Below are 16,647 nucleotides of genomic sequence, written 5' to 3'. Positions count from 1 at the left end.
GCGCAGCAAAGTAGTTCATGGAAATTCATGCGCATTGTATGTGTCCAAAATGTATAGTAATGTTTTAAAAACACGTTATTACTAAGAAAACTAAAAAAGATAGACAATTCATTCAAAATTTAAAAAAAAAGAAACAAAATGCCAACACTTTTGACAAAACGTGGCTCTTTGTGTAACTATTTGGTATAGCGGAAGCTTTACCTTGACGCTGTTTGGTTTTTTGTTTACTTGTGCTATTTATAGTAACATTGGCGATTTGCCTGCCTATAGCCAGGACTCTGCTTTCAGCAGAGCCCGGCTAAAAATGATTCATTATACATGTATTACACTAAAGAGAGACTATATAAGTAAAAAAAATAATGAATTATGTTGATATCAAACAAATTGTAATCTTTTGATTGTAGAGGAGAGCAGCTCGACGGCGGCGATAGCGGGTGCGGTGGTTGGTGTGGTGGCGGTGGCGGTTATCGTGGGAATGGTGGTTTACATCAAGGTCATCAAAAAGTGAGACATTGTTTACAACATACTTCAGAGTACTAGTATCCTAAAGAATGCTAAAAATTGTTTAACTTTTCTATAGACCGATGTTGGTTTATCATCACATCAAAATGTGAGACATTGCGTACTAAATCAGGGCTTAATTGACCCATTTTGATACAGGGTCCTGTACCCTTTTGATTGAGAATTTTTCGTCGAAGAATTGCTCTTTTTTGAAAAAAAAGTTTAACAAATATGTCTCAATGCAAGTTCGCAAAAAATAACTCTATACAGTTTCCTTGGTATTCATGTGCATATTACTAATATAATCATTAAGTAAATGTTTTCATCATAATAAATCAGACTTAGCAGAACACTCAGATATTTTAATTGACATGTATAAGAATGCCTCACTCAGCATACTTTCAAATTCAGCATCCTAACTTTTCTAACACATCGATATCACGACACAGTTTTAAATTTTGGGAATGAAAAAAACCCAGTCATTTTTAAATTGGGATTGGGTCTTTTTACATGACCCGCATGCAAGGGAAATTATGCCCGTGAATAAAATCACCCTGAACAATACATGTAATTGTTTAACGTTTGTTATAAACAAAAATTGCATATATGCTATGTACAGTTATGTATAATTGCATATCAGATAGTCACGGTCCGTATGGGGTCCAAAACTGTCCGATATACTGTATATAGCATGTATCGTATTTAAAGCACTGTCAATAAAATGTAAATTTCATTATTTTATTTGTTAATTTATGTCAAAAAGTACAATTTTCAAGGATAACAGCACTGAAACAATCTAATAACAAGAGCATAATCAGATTTAGATACGCAGAGACAGAGCTCACTCGTTAGTTAATATTGGATTGTCATATGTTAACTTTAAGACTACATGGCAAAAGGAATGATGTCCTATTACCAGTTAATATCGCTTTTGTGTTTGATATAGGAAAAGACCACAGTCTGCGAAAGTGTCAAACCAGGATAGAGAAATGCTGACCCGTCGAGCAGAGGATGGGGGTTCCCCTCGCCCCCCGTCCGTCAACAACTGGGTGTCAACCAGAAAATAATAACAGGTCTCCAACTGAAACTAAACGATAATCTCAAGCAGCTAATTAGCATGTTTAGACGTTTATAGCATATATAGCCTACACAGGCGAGACGACTCGGTAAAGTGTCTTTACCATGAGATATGTTTTATTTCATTTTTGAAAAAAAAATCAATTTAGTGATGTATTCTTTGTTAATATTTCTATGAACTTGTTCTTTGAGTTATTCATGTTTTGTAAGATAAATTTTTTCCTAATAGCTTTGATCGATGGGTACGATTTTTATGTGAATTAATGAGGCCGGTTTTACACGCCTGAGACAAGTGACGTTATATTTTTCAAAATTGTTTATAACTGAATTGTTCAACAGATTGCAAGAGGATAATCATTGTTTATGAACATGACGCAATGCGTTACTAGTGCTCTAATTTCTGGCCTCGTTGATGCTGAATGTGTCTTTGTGCTTTTAATGACAGCTACCAGGACACCAAAGTGTTGCACTGAAACCCAAGGCAGAGGCATTTAACATTATAAAGGGCGTGGTCGCCATCATAGTAAACTATTAATAACTCTATTTTGTGAGAGCAGTAATCAATAGGTTGCTCATTTTTCACCGCAACATATGATAGACTGGGTATTTATATCGGTTAATAGGCACTTCCTCCTTATGCATCGAAATTTCAAACAATCTTGTTTTATTCGTCAAAAATATCGAAATGATTTATGCTCAATTTACAGTGCGATTCATTACAGCGTTTTTCTTAATGTGTTATAAATTCAAATTTTCCTGTTGCAAAATGATTTTTCTGTATGTATTCAGTCACCTAGAGCGAAGAATTTTGAGCATGCAATATAATCATGATTTACATGAACTACTAGTATGAATGTCCATGCAATTAGCCGTCCAAGTTAAACTCATGAAATATCAAAATGATTCATACTCAGTCGCCCGTGAGTTTTTTTAATGTGTTTTAAATTCAAATCTGGTTATAAAATGAATTTGATGTATGTATCCAGTGACATGGAACAATGCAATAGGGTGTGTGATATATTGATTTCACGTGCACTGTGTATTTCTGTCCAATTAGCCGTCCAAATTAAACTCATGAAATAGAATCCCTCCGTCCATTTAGAGATCTACATATGTAGCAATAATACTGGTTACTTTCTATGATATGTTATTGTGATATTTTGATTTTGTAATTTTTATGAATATGTTTTAATATTTTCATATCTCTGTTAACAGCTGGTCTGTGTATAAATACATTGATATGAAATATTTTTTTTTAATTGGAATGTCTATCCTTATGAGGGGTGTACTTAATTTTAGAATAAATGTATTCACATTTATCACTGACAATCAAAAGGGGAAAAAACCATCAATTGTGCCTGTAATATTTTTGTTTGTACAATTTCACCATGCCATTGAAAATAGCCAACTGTTCTCTTCAATATAATAATTATCTGAATGCACTGATATTCTTTGTTTCTCTTGATGGATATTTTTTTGCAAACCCGTGAACGTTGTCCATCGCTTTCAGATTTAAACCAAATGACCTTTTTTGTTGAATATATTAGTGTGTATAGAGTATGATATGTAATGTACCGTTAACGTTGAATCATAATGCCTTAAAAATTCGTAAAAGAAAAACAACCATTTTGTTTCTATTCTAAAGAAATGGCGCCTGGGCAAAGGCTGACATAATAAGGGTGACATTGCAATATATATAACACTTGGCACAGTAAAGTTACGATGTAATGAAAATTGGAGAAAAACGGATTGTATGCACATAAACATTCAGTTTAATTTCTGTAATTTTAGTAAAATTTACATGAAGTTTGATTCCGTCCGCTGCTTAAAAGATCAATCTTAGTTCTGTTATCTTTTATTTATTAATCCTGTTTTTTATAGTATGCTTATTCTGAAGAGAATTTATATTTTAATAAAATAGCATTATTTTTATGATGTTTGTTATACGATGCACACAAGGACGATTAATTTAAATGAAAGAAAAATAATCTCTTCAAAATTTAACCCTGCTGAAAAAATCTGTCAATTGTGATCAGAACATCTGTTTTGAATGGCTCAAACAAGACTTAGCTGGAAGAAGGAAATCACAAGGAATTGCTTCATTGAAAATCCATGAAAAACACACAAATTTCAAATATTATTACAGAGACTTGCTTCAATTGGTTCCAATAGTTGCAATAAAAATGTTAAAAATATTTTTAACGTTGCGTTTGATGTGAAGTCTTAAACAGTATGTGAGAAAACTTTTCAGTAGGTCACATTTTACTTCATCTGTTTTAAACAAATTGTGTTGGATCATCTTGTCCGACATCTGTCAGAATACATGTGTATCTTCAGTAGGTGTGGATTAGACACCATCTGTATATACAGAAACATTCATGTAACGTCATTCGATGGTTATCAATATATCGGGCAATAAGGTTATGCAATATTACACTATATACGGAAGACCAATGTTACAAATACCATATATCTTTGACACGTTAAGCGCAAAGTCAGAGCATTTTATTTCGGTTAATTTAGAAATAACACAAAAGCTACATAACACAATAAACTAAAGACCATTTAATTATTTTGAGCGAGAATTCTTCTTTTTGTCACTGGAATAACAATTGAGTATATCGTATGACGTACATGCCATGGCAAGTCGAAATAATGTAATATAGTGTAAAATTAAATTCTTACGACAGATGAACCTTATCAAATAAAACAGGTGAAGTTTACTCCGCCCCTGTAAAGAAAGCTGTATTGAACTGGGTAAGGGAAACCTGGTAACATACTGTTCAGGGTGCGACACCTTACCTGATATTGCGAAAGTTTTAACATAACTGTGGGACAAAACCTTTCCTGGTGATAGAAGTTGTCTGGCATCAAATTATACAAGATACAGAGGTAAGAATTGGTTGTTATATAAACAAAGCTCGAGTCTTATAGTTGTTTACAAAATATGTAAAGTAGAGATTTACCATTTCTTTGACAAAATGCCATGTAAAAAACAATTTAAACTAACTCAATATCTTCATAAATACTATTATCAACAACAGAAAGATACCTTTGATTGAAACTTACACCAATACAACACACAGGTAAAAAATGACACCATTCAAGCTTTGTTTACAAAACAAAGATTTATGAACTCTGTATCTTGCTTATAACTTGATATTTTACTTTCAAATTTTGACATAGCATTATAAACTTCTATATTTATCAGTACAAACATTGAAAATGGAAAAATAAGTTTTTAAAATTTAAGTCAAATCATGTCCAAGTCCCTTTAAGTACGTCTTAGGATACGTCTTAAGTCTGATTTTCGGAGCTCTCCTAACTTTAGGAACCGCTATAACTTACCTTGTCCTAAGACCATTCTAAGGCTGTAAAATCACGTATTTTGGGGATATTGGGACAGTTGTGAAGCTATTTCTTATGACTGGTAGAACAGTATTTTTGTACAGTTTCAACATTTCCGACAAACCTCAAATGACTAATCCGAGAGGGGACATAGTCATTTATTCTATCATGTATGTTCATTTTGTTTAAAATTATGTGGATAGAACCCCGAATCCCCCCCCCTTCCCCGTTGTGACATGCCTGCCTGGGAGCTGATGAAATCAGCAGAAATATTATTGTTTTGCAAATCCCGTCACTGTTTGACGAATGAAAATTATTCACTTATTCTTAATATCTACAATGTACACAAAGTAAGTTATATCAATTTTCTTGATTACTTTTAATTTGGATAAATTATTCAAAGAAGATGGGTGAATAAGGCGTGTAAACTGCCCATATGAGGATAGAAAAGATACTTTTAAATTAAAATATGAACAATCTCATAATTTCTTTCTCATTTATAAAAAACGAATGTATATTTACTATAACCTTTAAATATGTTAAATATTTAGAGTAGGTTGATTTAAACTGGTGTATGCGTGTCAGAACCTACAAATAGTGTCAGTTTTAGAACTTCAATGCCTTTTCTTTTTATAGAGTGGGTCTGGGCTCCATATTTATGTCTATATGAAGTTTAAAGGAAATCAAACCGATTTTAATCAACATAAATATGGAGAGATGACCCACTATACTTTAAACATGTCATTTTGTATCCCAACAATTGAACGTTTAAGAGAAATACAACAAGTCCGTGAATTCGTAGTTGAAGTTGCATTTAACAATGATGTTTGTTGTGACTGAAATGTCTCAGTGGTTAGAGCACCAGACATTAGGTAACAGTATAGACCTAGGGTTTTAGTTTGTGGGTTCGATACCACCAAAACTTTAGAATCTTATTTTTTTTTCGTTTTGTTAAAATATTCAAAACTGAATATAGTTAGAAATCGTGCTTTTGTAAACTTGTAATATAACATTGTATAGTATATTTGGTTGGGAAAAATTAATTTGAAATTTTTTTTACGACAAAATCATGTGGGCAGTTGCGCTATCTTGTTCCCTCATCTTCTTTCATTGGCTTAAAAGTAAATTTACATTGGTTTATATTGATCATTCTTAATTTTTAATCATTACATTCTGGAAAAATAATCTTTAAAAATTCGTTATATTGAATAAAGTGTATTAGGGTAGACTGATCTAGAGTCGGAGATGATCTAGAGTCGGACAACTTTAGAGCTAATTTGCAATAAATTTGGGTCATTAAATGCACCCTCAACTTGGATCGACTTAATGAACACATATCAAACTTTTGAGAGTTATCTTTCTTTCTTTGATGACGATAACACTGTCTTTATGACGCTTGACCTTCAAAAGTACAGAGCTTCGGTAAATTCGAAGATCCGCTAGGTAATATTTTAATTGATAGAAGTTATTAAACTTTGCACAACGGGTAAAGATAATCAATTTAAATGGTTTTGATGCAAAAATATCATACATTTAGTATTTTGAAATCAGAATATTTACGATTTTTCTAAAATATTTTATTTTGTTTTGATAAGTTCAAGTTCAGAGGAAATAGACAAATGTGATCTTAAGTCGGACAGTAAAATTCAGGAATTTGATGCATAGTCGGACACTGTCCGACTTCATATTAACCTATAAAATTACAAGGAGAAATTGTTTGGAGAATATGAAAATATTTTGCCTATGTTTAACTCGTTTTACATAGAAAATTTAAAGATTAAATTCTTTTAAAAAATAATTAAATTTACATGTATAAAGAAAAAGACGTAAAAATACTGATTAATATGTATTGGTGGAAAGTGAAGAAGTTGAAATGCATACTAATTTGTATTGACTGAAAATATGTACATGCGCGGATCTATAGACGGGATTCGGGGGGTTCCCACGACCCCCAACCCCGGAAAATGAAAAGTTATTAAATTTACATAGTAAAATTATCGTAAATATGACTCGAATAACCCCCGGCACTCCCCCAACCAAAGAAAACATGTGCATTTAATATTCGTGCCCCCTCCCCCCCCCCCCCCCCCGGGGAATTTTTTTTTGGATCCGCGCATGATGTAGGCTAGAAAAAAAATTCACATGAAGCCTAAATGTTAAAATTTCAGGGTTATAAAAAACGTTATCATAAGAAATATTTTTGCTGTTGGCATGCATCACTGGAGGCCTCAAGAAATAGACGTGGTCCATTACTGTTAATGTGTGCCCAATAACCCGAAGGACGAATGCGCTCGGGCCATTTACGCAGATTCCGAGTGTAGGAGAAGAGTGGCCTAATTCAGACGGGAAGACAGCGCCGTCCTTCACACGCTCTTCAAAGAACACCTCATGGAATGTCCATGTTATGTGAAGACCAAACACCCAGTGTCAAAATTTTTCATCCAAAAAGGGCCAATGCAAAGCATTTTTCAGTTTTAGCTCATCTGAGCTGGAAGCTCAAGTGAGCTATTCTGATCAGATTTTGTCCGTCGTCCGTCTTTTCCTGTTTTTGGTTTTCAAAAAATCAATGCATAATCAAAAATTGATAAAAGAAAATATGCGAACTACGTTTTCCTATAAAATGAATAAAATAGTGAACGAATAATTCTAGGTACGACATAAGAACAAAATAAATACATATATACCATTTTTGAATATGTTTTCTCGTTATGTCACAAATGAGATAATTTTATTACTATGCCCTGAAAATTGCTGAATCACATCGGAAACAGTTATATTGCCCTCCCGGCAACAGTTATATTTCACAGGAAATAGTTATATTGCCCTCCCGAAACTGTAATATCACCATCGCGTGCAAGAATTCTGCATATTTATTACGTCGGGTTCGAAATTCAACGAGCCAGTTGCTAAGCAAACGTAAACAGATCCGCGAATTTTGAACATGTCAGGCAAAATCTGCGGTTTGTTCATGTAAATTCAGATGAACTCGATAGTTTAATTGATGAAAAAAATTCTGCAAATACGACAAAAGTGATAAACTCAAGCGTGAGTGTTTTAAAAATATTTGCCTCTGCCTTGTGAATTAAATAAATATGTTCATAACCCGACTTTGATTTGTTTAAAAATGATATATAACAAATATTACATGTCTTCTCGGACGACAATACCAGAATATTTGTCCCTCGGTGACAGGAAAGCCCTGGAGTGTTATGTCGCCCTCTCCCTTCGGCATCGAGTGACATAACTCTCCAGGGCTTTCCTGTCACCTCGGGGCAAATATTCTGGTATGTCGCCCTCGATGCCATGTAATATGTGTATATTATTACCGCTGGAGGCTTCCGTAAGAAATCTCTATAGAAAATTGACAGTCACGTTTTGACATATCATTAAAATCTTTATGATCACAAAAGTTTTAATATCAGATAATATAGTTTGTTAAGAAATTTCGCCCGCTGCGCTCGGTATAAATGCCGCAACATAATCACAGTGTATGAATTTATATTATTAATGAAGAAAACATTAAAAGCTAAATATAGTATCTATATATTGATCTTGTAATGATAAAATTAAGTTTTTAAACTTTGCAAATTAGCTTTTAAGAACAAATGAAGCAAGATAAGGTCCACAACCGTTGTTTTGACGTGACCAATTTAAAAGAACAACATATTCAATAACTACAGATAAAAAGAATGATTCATTATATTAAACTGAAGAGAGACTATATAAGTAAAAAAAAATAATGAATTATGTTGATACCAAACAAATCGTAATCTTTTGATTATAGAGGAGAGCAGCTCGATGACGGCGGCGATAGCGGGTGCGGTGGTTGGTGTGGTGGCGGTTATCGTGGGAATGGTGGTTTACATCAAGGTAATCAAAAAGTGAGACATTGTTTACAACATACTTCAGAGTACTAGTATCCCAAAGAATGCTAAAAATTGTTTAACTTTGCTATTGACCAATGTTGAGACATTGCGTACTAAATCAGGGTTTAATTGACCCATTTTGATACAGGGTCCTGTACCCTTTTAATTGAGAATTTTCCGTCAAAGAATTGCTTTCTTTTTTAAAAATAACTTCAACAAATATGGCTCAATGCAAGTTGGCAAAAAATAACTCTATACAGTTTTCTTGGTATTCATTTGCATATTACTAATATAATCATTAAGTTAATGTTTTTATCATAATAAATCAAACTTAGCAGAACACTCAGATATTCTAATTGACATATATAAGGATGCCTCACTCAGCATACTTTTAAATTCAGCATCCTAACTTTTATAACATCGATATCACAACACAGTTTTAAATTTTGGGAATGAAAAAAAAAACCAGTCAATTTTAGATTGGGAATGTTTTTTTTTACATGACTTGCATGCAAGGGATATTATGCCCGTGAATAAAATCACTCTGAACAATACATGTAATTGTTTAACCTTTTTTTTTATAAACAAATATTGCATGTATGCTATGTACAGTTATGTATGATTGCATATCAGATAGTTACTGTCCGTATGGGGTCCAAAACTGTCCGCTATACTGTATACGGCATGTATCGTATTTAAAGCACTGTCAATAAAATGTAAATTTCATTATTTTATTTGTTAATTTATGTCAAAAAGTACAATTTTCAAGAACACTAGCGCTGAAACTATCTAATAACAAGAGCATAATCAGATCTAGATACGCAGAGACAGAGCTTACTCGTTAGTTAATATTGGATTGTCATATGTTAACTTTAAGACTACATGCCATTGGAAAAAGGAATGATGTCCTATTACCAGTTAATATCGCTTTTGTGTTTGATATAGGAAAAGACCACAGTCTGCGAAAGTGTCAAACCAGGATAGAGAAATGCTGACCCATGGAGCAGAGGAGGGGGGTTCCCCTCGCCCCCCGTCCGTCAACACCTGGGTGTCAACCAGAAAATAATAACAGGTCTCCAACTGAAACTAAACGAGAATCTCCAGCAGCTAATTAGCATGTTTAGACGATTATAGCATATATAGCCTACACAGGCGAGACGACTCGGTAAAGTGTCTTTACCATGAGATATGTTTTATTGCATTTTTGAAAAAAAAAAATCAATTTAGTGATGTATTCTTTGTTAATATTTCTATGGACTTGTTCTTTGAGTTATTCATGTTTTGTATGAAAAACTTTTTCCTAATAGCTTTGATCGATGGGTACGATTTTTATGTGAATTAATGAGGTCCATTTTACACGCATGGGACAAGTGACGTTTTAGTTTTCATAATTGTTTATAACTGAATTGTTCTACAGATAACAAAAGGATAATCATTTTTTTATGAACATGACGCAATGCGTTACTAGTGCTCTAATTTCTGGCCTCGTTGATGCTGAATGTGTCTTTGTGCTTTTAATGACACCAAAATGTTGAACTGAAACCAAACGGAGAGGCATTTAACTTTATAAAGGGCGTGGTCGCCATCATAGTAAACTATTAATAATTAATAACTTTATTTTGTGAGAACAGTAATCAATAGGTTGCTCACTTTCCACCGCAACATATGATAGACTGGGTATTTATATCGGTTGATAGGCACTTCCTCCTTATGCATCGAAATTTCAAAACATCTTGTTTTATTCGTCAAAAATATCGAAATGATTTATATTCAATTTCCAGTGCGATTCATTACAGCGTTTTTCTAAATGTGTTATAAATTCAAATTTTCCTGTTGCAAAATGATTTTTCTGTATGTATTCAGTCACCTAGAGCGAAGGATTTTGAGCATGCAATATAATCTTGATTTACATGAACTACTAGTATATGTGTCCATGCAATTAGCCGTCCAAGTTAAACTCATGAAATATCAAAATGATTCATATTCAGTCGCCCGTGAGTTTTTCTTAATGTGTTTTAAATTCAAATCTGGTTATAAAATGAATTTGATGTATGTATCCAGTGACGATGCAGTAGGGCGTGTGATATATTGATTTCACGTGCACTGTGTATTTCTGTCCAATTAGCCGTCCAAATTAAACTCATGAAATAGGATCCCTCCGTCCATTTAGAGATCTACATATGTAGCAATAATACTGGTTACTTTCTATGATATGTTATTGTGATATTTTGATTTTGTAATTTTTATGAATATGTTTTAATATTTTCATATCTCTGTTAACAGCTGGCCTGTGTATAAATACATTGATATGAAATATTTTTTTTAATTGGAATGTTTATGCTTATGAGGGGTGTACTTAATTTTAGGATAAATGTATTCACATTTATCACTGGCAATCAAAAGGGAAAAAAAACCCATCAATTGTGCCTGTAATATTTTTGTTTGTACAATTTCACCATGCCATTGAAAATAACCAACTGTTCTCTTCAATATGATAATTATCTGAATGCACTGATATTCTTTGTTTCTCTTGATGGATATTTTTTTGCAAACCCGTGAACGTTGTCCATTGCTTTCAGATTTAAACCAAATGACCTTTTTTGTTGAATATATTTGTGTGTATAGAGTATGATATGTAATGTACCGTTAACGTTGAAGCATAATGCCTTGCTAATACATCTCACTTCGTAAAAGAAAAACAACCATTTTGTTTCTATTCTAAAGAAATGGCGCCTGGGCAAAGGCTGACATAATAAGGATGACATTGCAATATATATAACACTTGCATAGTAAAGTTACGATGTAATGAAAATTGGAGAAAAACGGATTGTATGCACATAAACATTCAGTTTAATTTCTGTAATTTAACTAAAATCTACATGAAGTTTGATTCCGTCTGCTGCTGAAAAGATTAATCTTAATTTTGTTATTTTTTATTTATTAATCCTGTTTTTTATAGTATGCTTATTCTGAAGAGAATATTATATTTTAATAAAATAGCATTATTTCTATGATGTTTGTTATACGATGCACACAAGGACGGTTATTTTAAATGAAAGAAAAATAATCTCTTTAAAATTTAACTCTGTCAATTGTGATCCAGAAAATCTGTTTTGAATGGCTCAAACAAGACTTAGCGGGAAAAAGAAAATCACAAGGAATCGCTTCATTGAAAATGCATGAAAAACACAAAAAAAATTCAATTTTTGTTACAGAGACTTGCTTCAATTGGTTCCAATAATTGCAATGAAAAATGTTGAAATGTTCTTCAAATTTGCGTTTTAAGTAAGCAACAAATGTGTGAAGTCTTGAACAGTATGTGAGAAAACTTTTCAGTAAGTCACATTTTACTTTATCTGTTTTAAACAAATATTAAAATTTTGAAATTGTGTTGGATCATCTTGTCCGACATTTGTCAGAATACATGTGTATCTTCAGTAGGTGTGGATTAGACACCATATGTATATACAGAAACCGGTCTATTACGTAATACACAACCAGTTTCAGCAAACATTCATGTAACGTGTTATTCGATAGTTATCATTTTACTACTGTAGATTTATATAACGCAATAAGGTTATGCAATATTACACTATATACGGAAGACCAATGTTACAAATACCATATATCTTTGAGACATTAAGCGCAAAGTCAGAACATCTAATTTCGGTTAATTTAGAAATAACACAAAAGCTACATAACACAATAAACTAAAGACCATTTAACTATTTTGAGCGAGAATTCTTTTTGTCAATGGAATAACAATTGAGTATATCTTATGACGTACATGCCATGGCTGGTCGAAATAATGTAATATAGTGTAAAATTAAATTCTTACGACAGATGAACCTTATCAAATAAAACAGGTGAAGGTTACTCCGCCCCTGTAAAGAAAGCTGTATTGAACTGGGTAAGGGAAACCTGGTAATATACTGTTCAGGGTGCGACACCTTACCTGATATTGCGAAAGTTTTAACATAACTGTGGGACAAAACCTTTCCTGGTAATAGAAGTTGTCTGGCATCAAATTATACATCGTCATCTTCAAACTTTTTGATCGTGAATAATGACCAGCAGGCATGCTCAAGAAGCTGTCGTAGGACGGTGGTGTCTTAAAAGTTACAAGCAAGATACAGAGGTAAGAATTGGTTGTTATGTAAACAAAGCTCGAGTCTTATAGTTGTTTACAAAATATGTAACGTAGAGATTTACCATTTCTTTGACAAAATGCCATGTAAAAAACAATTTAAACTAACTCAATATCTTCATAAATACTATTATGAACAACAGAAAGATACATTTGATTGAAACTTACACCAATACAACACACAGGTAAATCAAAGTACTGAAAGTACTGAGGGACGGAGGCATCATTGCGGAGGAAATTAATCTAATAATTCCAAGTATTGAAGTACCGACGGGAGTTCATTTCATCGATTGCTATTTATCTTAAGATCAACGATATGTAATTTCTCATGCCAAGTAGTTTCTTATCGGTAATTGAATAACGCATATTTTCATAATATGAATTTTCGGGCTTTTCCGACAATTTTAAGAATTCTAGGAAAACATATGCATTACATCGAATTCATCGATTATTTTCGAGAACAAGGTCTTGTCAGCGACGATGATCTGTGGTTAGGTCCAAACACAGTTTCACTTCCAGTTTGCCAGAGTAGCTGCATAGGAGAGTTGATAAAAATCAACTCCCAAGAATAATAATGGCTTTTCTTCTTCAAATTTTAAGGTATAGAAGGTTTAGAGTATTAATTGTTTGCAATACTAAATACTACAGGACAGAAACTATTTTGCTAACATATTCATGCTCCTTTATGGAATATGCAAAAACAAATTACAAACATAAAAATATTTTGTTAGTAAGTACTATACCTAATGATTCACAATACATACTAAAATTTATGATATATAATCAATAAAAACTTTTGAACAGTGAACTTTTTTCATAGGAAAAAAATCGTTCCTGCATTAAAACCCCTAATGTTACATGTAGGTAATATATGCATGATCTCAATCTCGCATAGTTGTTGTTCTTTTTCTCTTGCAGAATGTACGTTTCGATTGTAGAGTGATCAAATATATTTTTAAGCGTTTCAAAAAGTTATGGAGATGAAATATTTATATATAAGAAACGCTACAGCTCATTTTGCTAAATTTTGCTCAAAATAACCGTTGACTTAATCATTTCAGGCGGTCCAAAAAGTAAATATTGCTTGCTCAGCCTTTTGATCAACAGCTTAGCGCATCAGCTGTAAACATTTCGTTGTGACTTTTTGCAATGGATGAAAATATTACGAATTTGTACAGATTTTACTTGTGGTGTAAATAAAATTTTAGAGGTATATATTTAGAATTTCCGGAAAATATTTAACACGCAATTGCGAGCTTTTATTTGCTGTAAATGGATTCAATCATTCAGTATATGCACGACTTCTATTCTTTTATCTAACTATGTTTAAAAAGGGAAAAATCCAAGATGAAGAGAATTCGCTGTAATATCTCTTGAAAGCTAAATCTAAAATAATATACCGCGGTAGATCTTGTAATACCCCGTACATATACATGTACAATCTGTCAAATGTTTTTACACTTTTTTCACGCGAAATTCTCTTATCAGCTTGCAAAAACACACTGACTTCCCAACTTACTTTGAAATCGACAGCGCTGGCCAGACAATGCAGGATTAATCAAGCTTCACAGCACGTGGCCTGGGTACTCTACCTATGCACATACTGAATGTGTGTGGGGGGGGGGGGGGGAGGGGGGTTGCGTTAAAGGATGTAATCTGGATGTTTAATTTATTTGTTTCACCATCTTTATAGTGGGTTTAGTATGCATGCCAAGTAAAACTAAACTAAAACTAAACTAAACTAAAATGTGCCATAATACGATCACGGTTGTCTGTACTTAATTGGGGGAATACTCAAGTTCACATAGCAGTGGTTCAACTTTTTCAATAATCATTTTACTGTATCGATGCCGGGGGCGGGAGTGTAGCAATACAAAGAAAGATATATCTCCGCAGGAGATTAATTGATAATGCGCAAGTAATATACGATACTGACTAAGAACCACGCCGTGTTTATCCATTGAATCTCATAAATATTCAATATTTCGGTCAGCACAAGATGATTCTTGAGGAATCCTCATTATTTGACGTCACGGACAGGAAGCTGTATAAAAAGTATAAATAGCCACTAAACGATTACACACCATTGCTATTCTTAAACTCATGCATATTCATACTAACTTGGAATTTGACATATGGACTAAAATTTTCGAGAGAAATTATGTTTATTTATCGCAATATGTATTATATAGTTCTATTTATTGTGATTGCAAATATGATATATATTTCAATAAAAATATTGAAATATGAATCCCAAACGAATATTGCAATTTTTGCCGCTAGGTGGTGTCCATCAAATCCACTATCGACGTCACATGTGAGCTGACCGGTAGCAATAGAGGAGGCTCATAGAGCCTCCGTCTAAAAATGACACCATTCAAGCTTTGTTTACAAAACAAAGATTTATGAACTCTGTATCTTGCTTATAACTTGATATTTTACTTTCAAATTTTGACATAGCATTATAAACTTCTATATTTATCAGTACAAACATTGAAAATGGAAAAATAAGTTTTTAAAATTTAAGTCAAATCGTGTCCAAGTCCCTTTATGTACGTCTTAGGATACGTCTTTAGTCTGATTTTCGGAGCTCTCCTAACTTGAGGAACCGCCATAACTTACCTTGTCCTAAAACCATTCTAAGGCTGTAAAATCACGTATTTTGGGGATATTGGGACAGTTGTGAAGCTTTTTCTTATGACTGGTAGAACAGTATTTTTGTACAGTTTCAACATTTCCGACAAACCTCAAATGACTAATCCGAGAGGGGACATAGTCATTTATTCTATCATGTATGTTCATTTTGTTTAAAATTATGTGGATAGGGACCCCGAATCCCCCCCTTCCCCGTTGCGACATGCCTGCCTGGGAGCCAATGAAATCAGTGAAAATATCATTATGTTTTGCAAATCCCGTCACTGTTTGACGAATGAAAATTATTCACTTATTCTTAATATCTACAATGTACACAAAGTAAGTTATATCAATTATCTTGATTACTTTTAATTTGGATAATTTATTCAAAGAAGATGGGTGAATAAGGTATGTAAACTGCCCATATGAGGATAGAAAAGATACTTTTAAATTAAAATATGAACAAATCTCATAATTTCTTTCTCATTTATTAAAAACGAATGTATATTTACTATAACCTTTAAATATGTTAAATATTTAGAGTAGGTTGATTTAAACTGGTGTATGCGCGTCAGAACCTACCAATAGTGTCAGTTTAAGAACTTCAATGCCTTTTCTTTTATAGAGTGGGTCTGGGCTCCATATTTATGTCATAGTCTATATGAAGTTTAAAGGAAATCAACCCGATTTTAATCAACATAAATATGGAGAGATGACCCACTATACTTTAAAAATGTCATTTTGTATCCCAACAATTGAACGTTTAAGAGAAATACAACAAGTACGTGAATTCGTAGTTGAAGTTGCATTTAGCATTTAACAATGATGTTTGTTGTGACTGAAATGTCTCAGTGGTTAGAGCACCAGACATTAGGTAACAGTATAGACCTAGGGGTTTTAGTTTGTGGGTTCGATACCACCAAAACTTTAGAATCTTATTTTTTTTTTCGATTTGTTAAAATATTCAAAACTGAATATAGTTAGAAATCGTGCTTTTGTAAACTTGTAATATAACATCGTATAGTATATTTAGTTGGGAAAAATTAATTTGAAATTTTTTTTACAACAAAACCA

General features: G+C 32.9%; 1 protein-coding gene across 2 annotated transcripts in view; it reads left to right on the top strand.

Annotated features, from left to right (window-relative positions):
- LOC128187824 (serine-rich adhesin for platelets-like) overlaps positions 1-12,183 on the top strand; it is a 25,003-nt gene extending 12,820 nt beyond the window's left edge. The window contains exons 16-17 of one of the 2 annotated variants that reach the window (XM_052858444.1): positions 405-504; positions 9,738-12,183. In XM_052858444.1, coding sequence (XP_052714404.1) covers positions 405-504; positions 9,738-9,858 — 221 coding nt within the window. In that variant the 3' untranslated portion in view covers positions 9,859-12,183. Of the gene's footprint in view, positions 1-404; positions 505-1,447; positions 3,457-9,737 lie in introns of those variants that run through there. The other variant, XM_052858453.1, reaches the window with a different exon arrangement.
- The last annotated feature ends 4,464 nt before the right edge of the window (positions 12,184-16,647 follow it).

The sequence above is a fragment of the Crassostrea angulata genome, chromosome 1 (genome assembly GCF_025612915.1).
Source record: "Crassostrea angulata isolate pt1a10 chromosome 1, ASM2561291v2, whole genome shotgun sequence".
Taxonomy (NCBI): Eukaryota; Metazoa; Mollusca; class Bivalvia; order Ostreida; family Ostreidae; genus Magallana; species Magallana angulata.
This window is presented reverse-complemented; position numbering and strand designations above follow the sequence as displayed.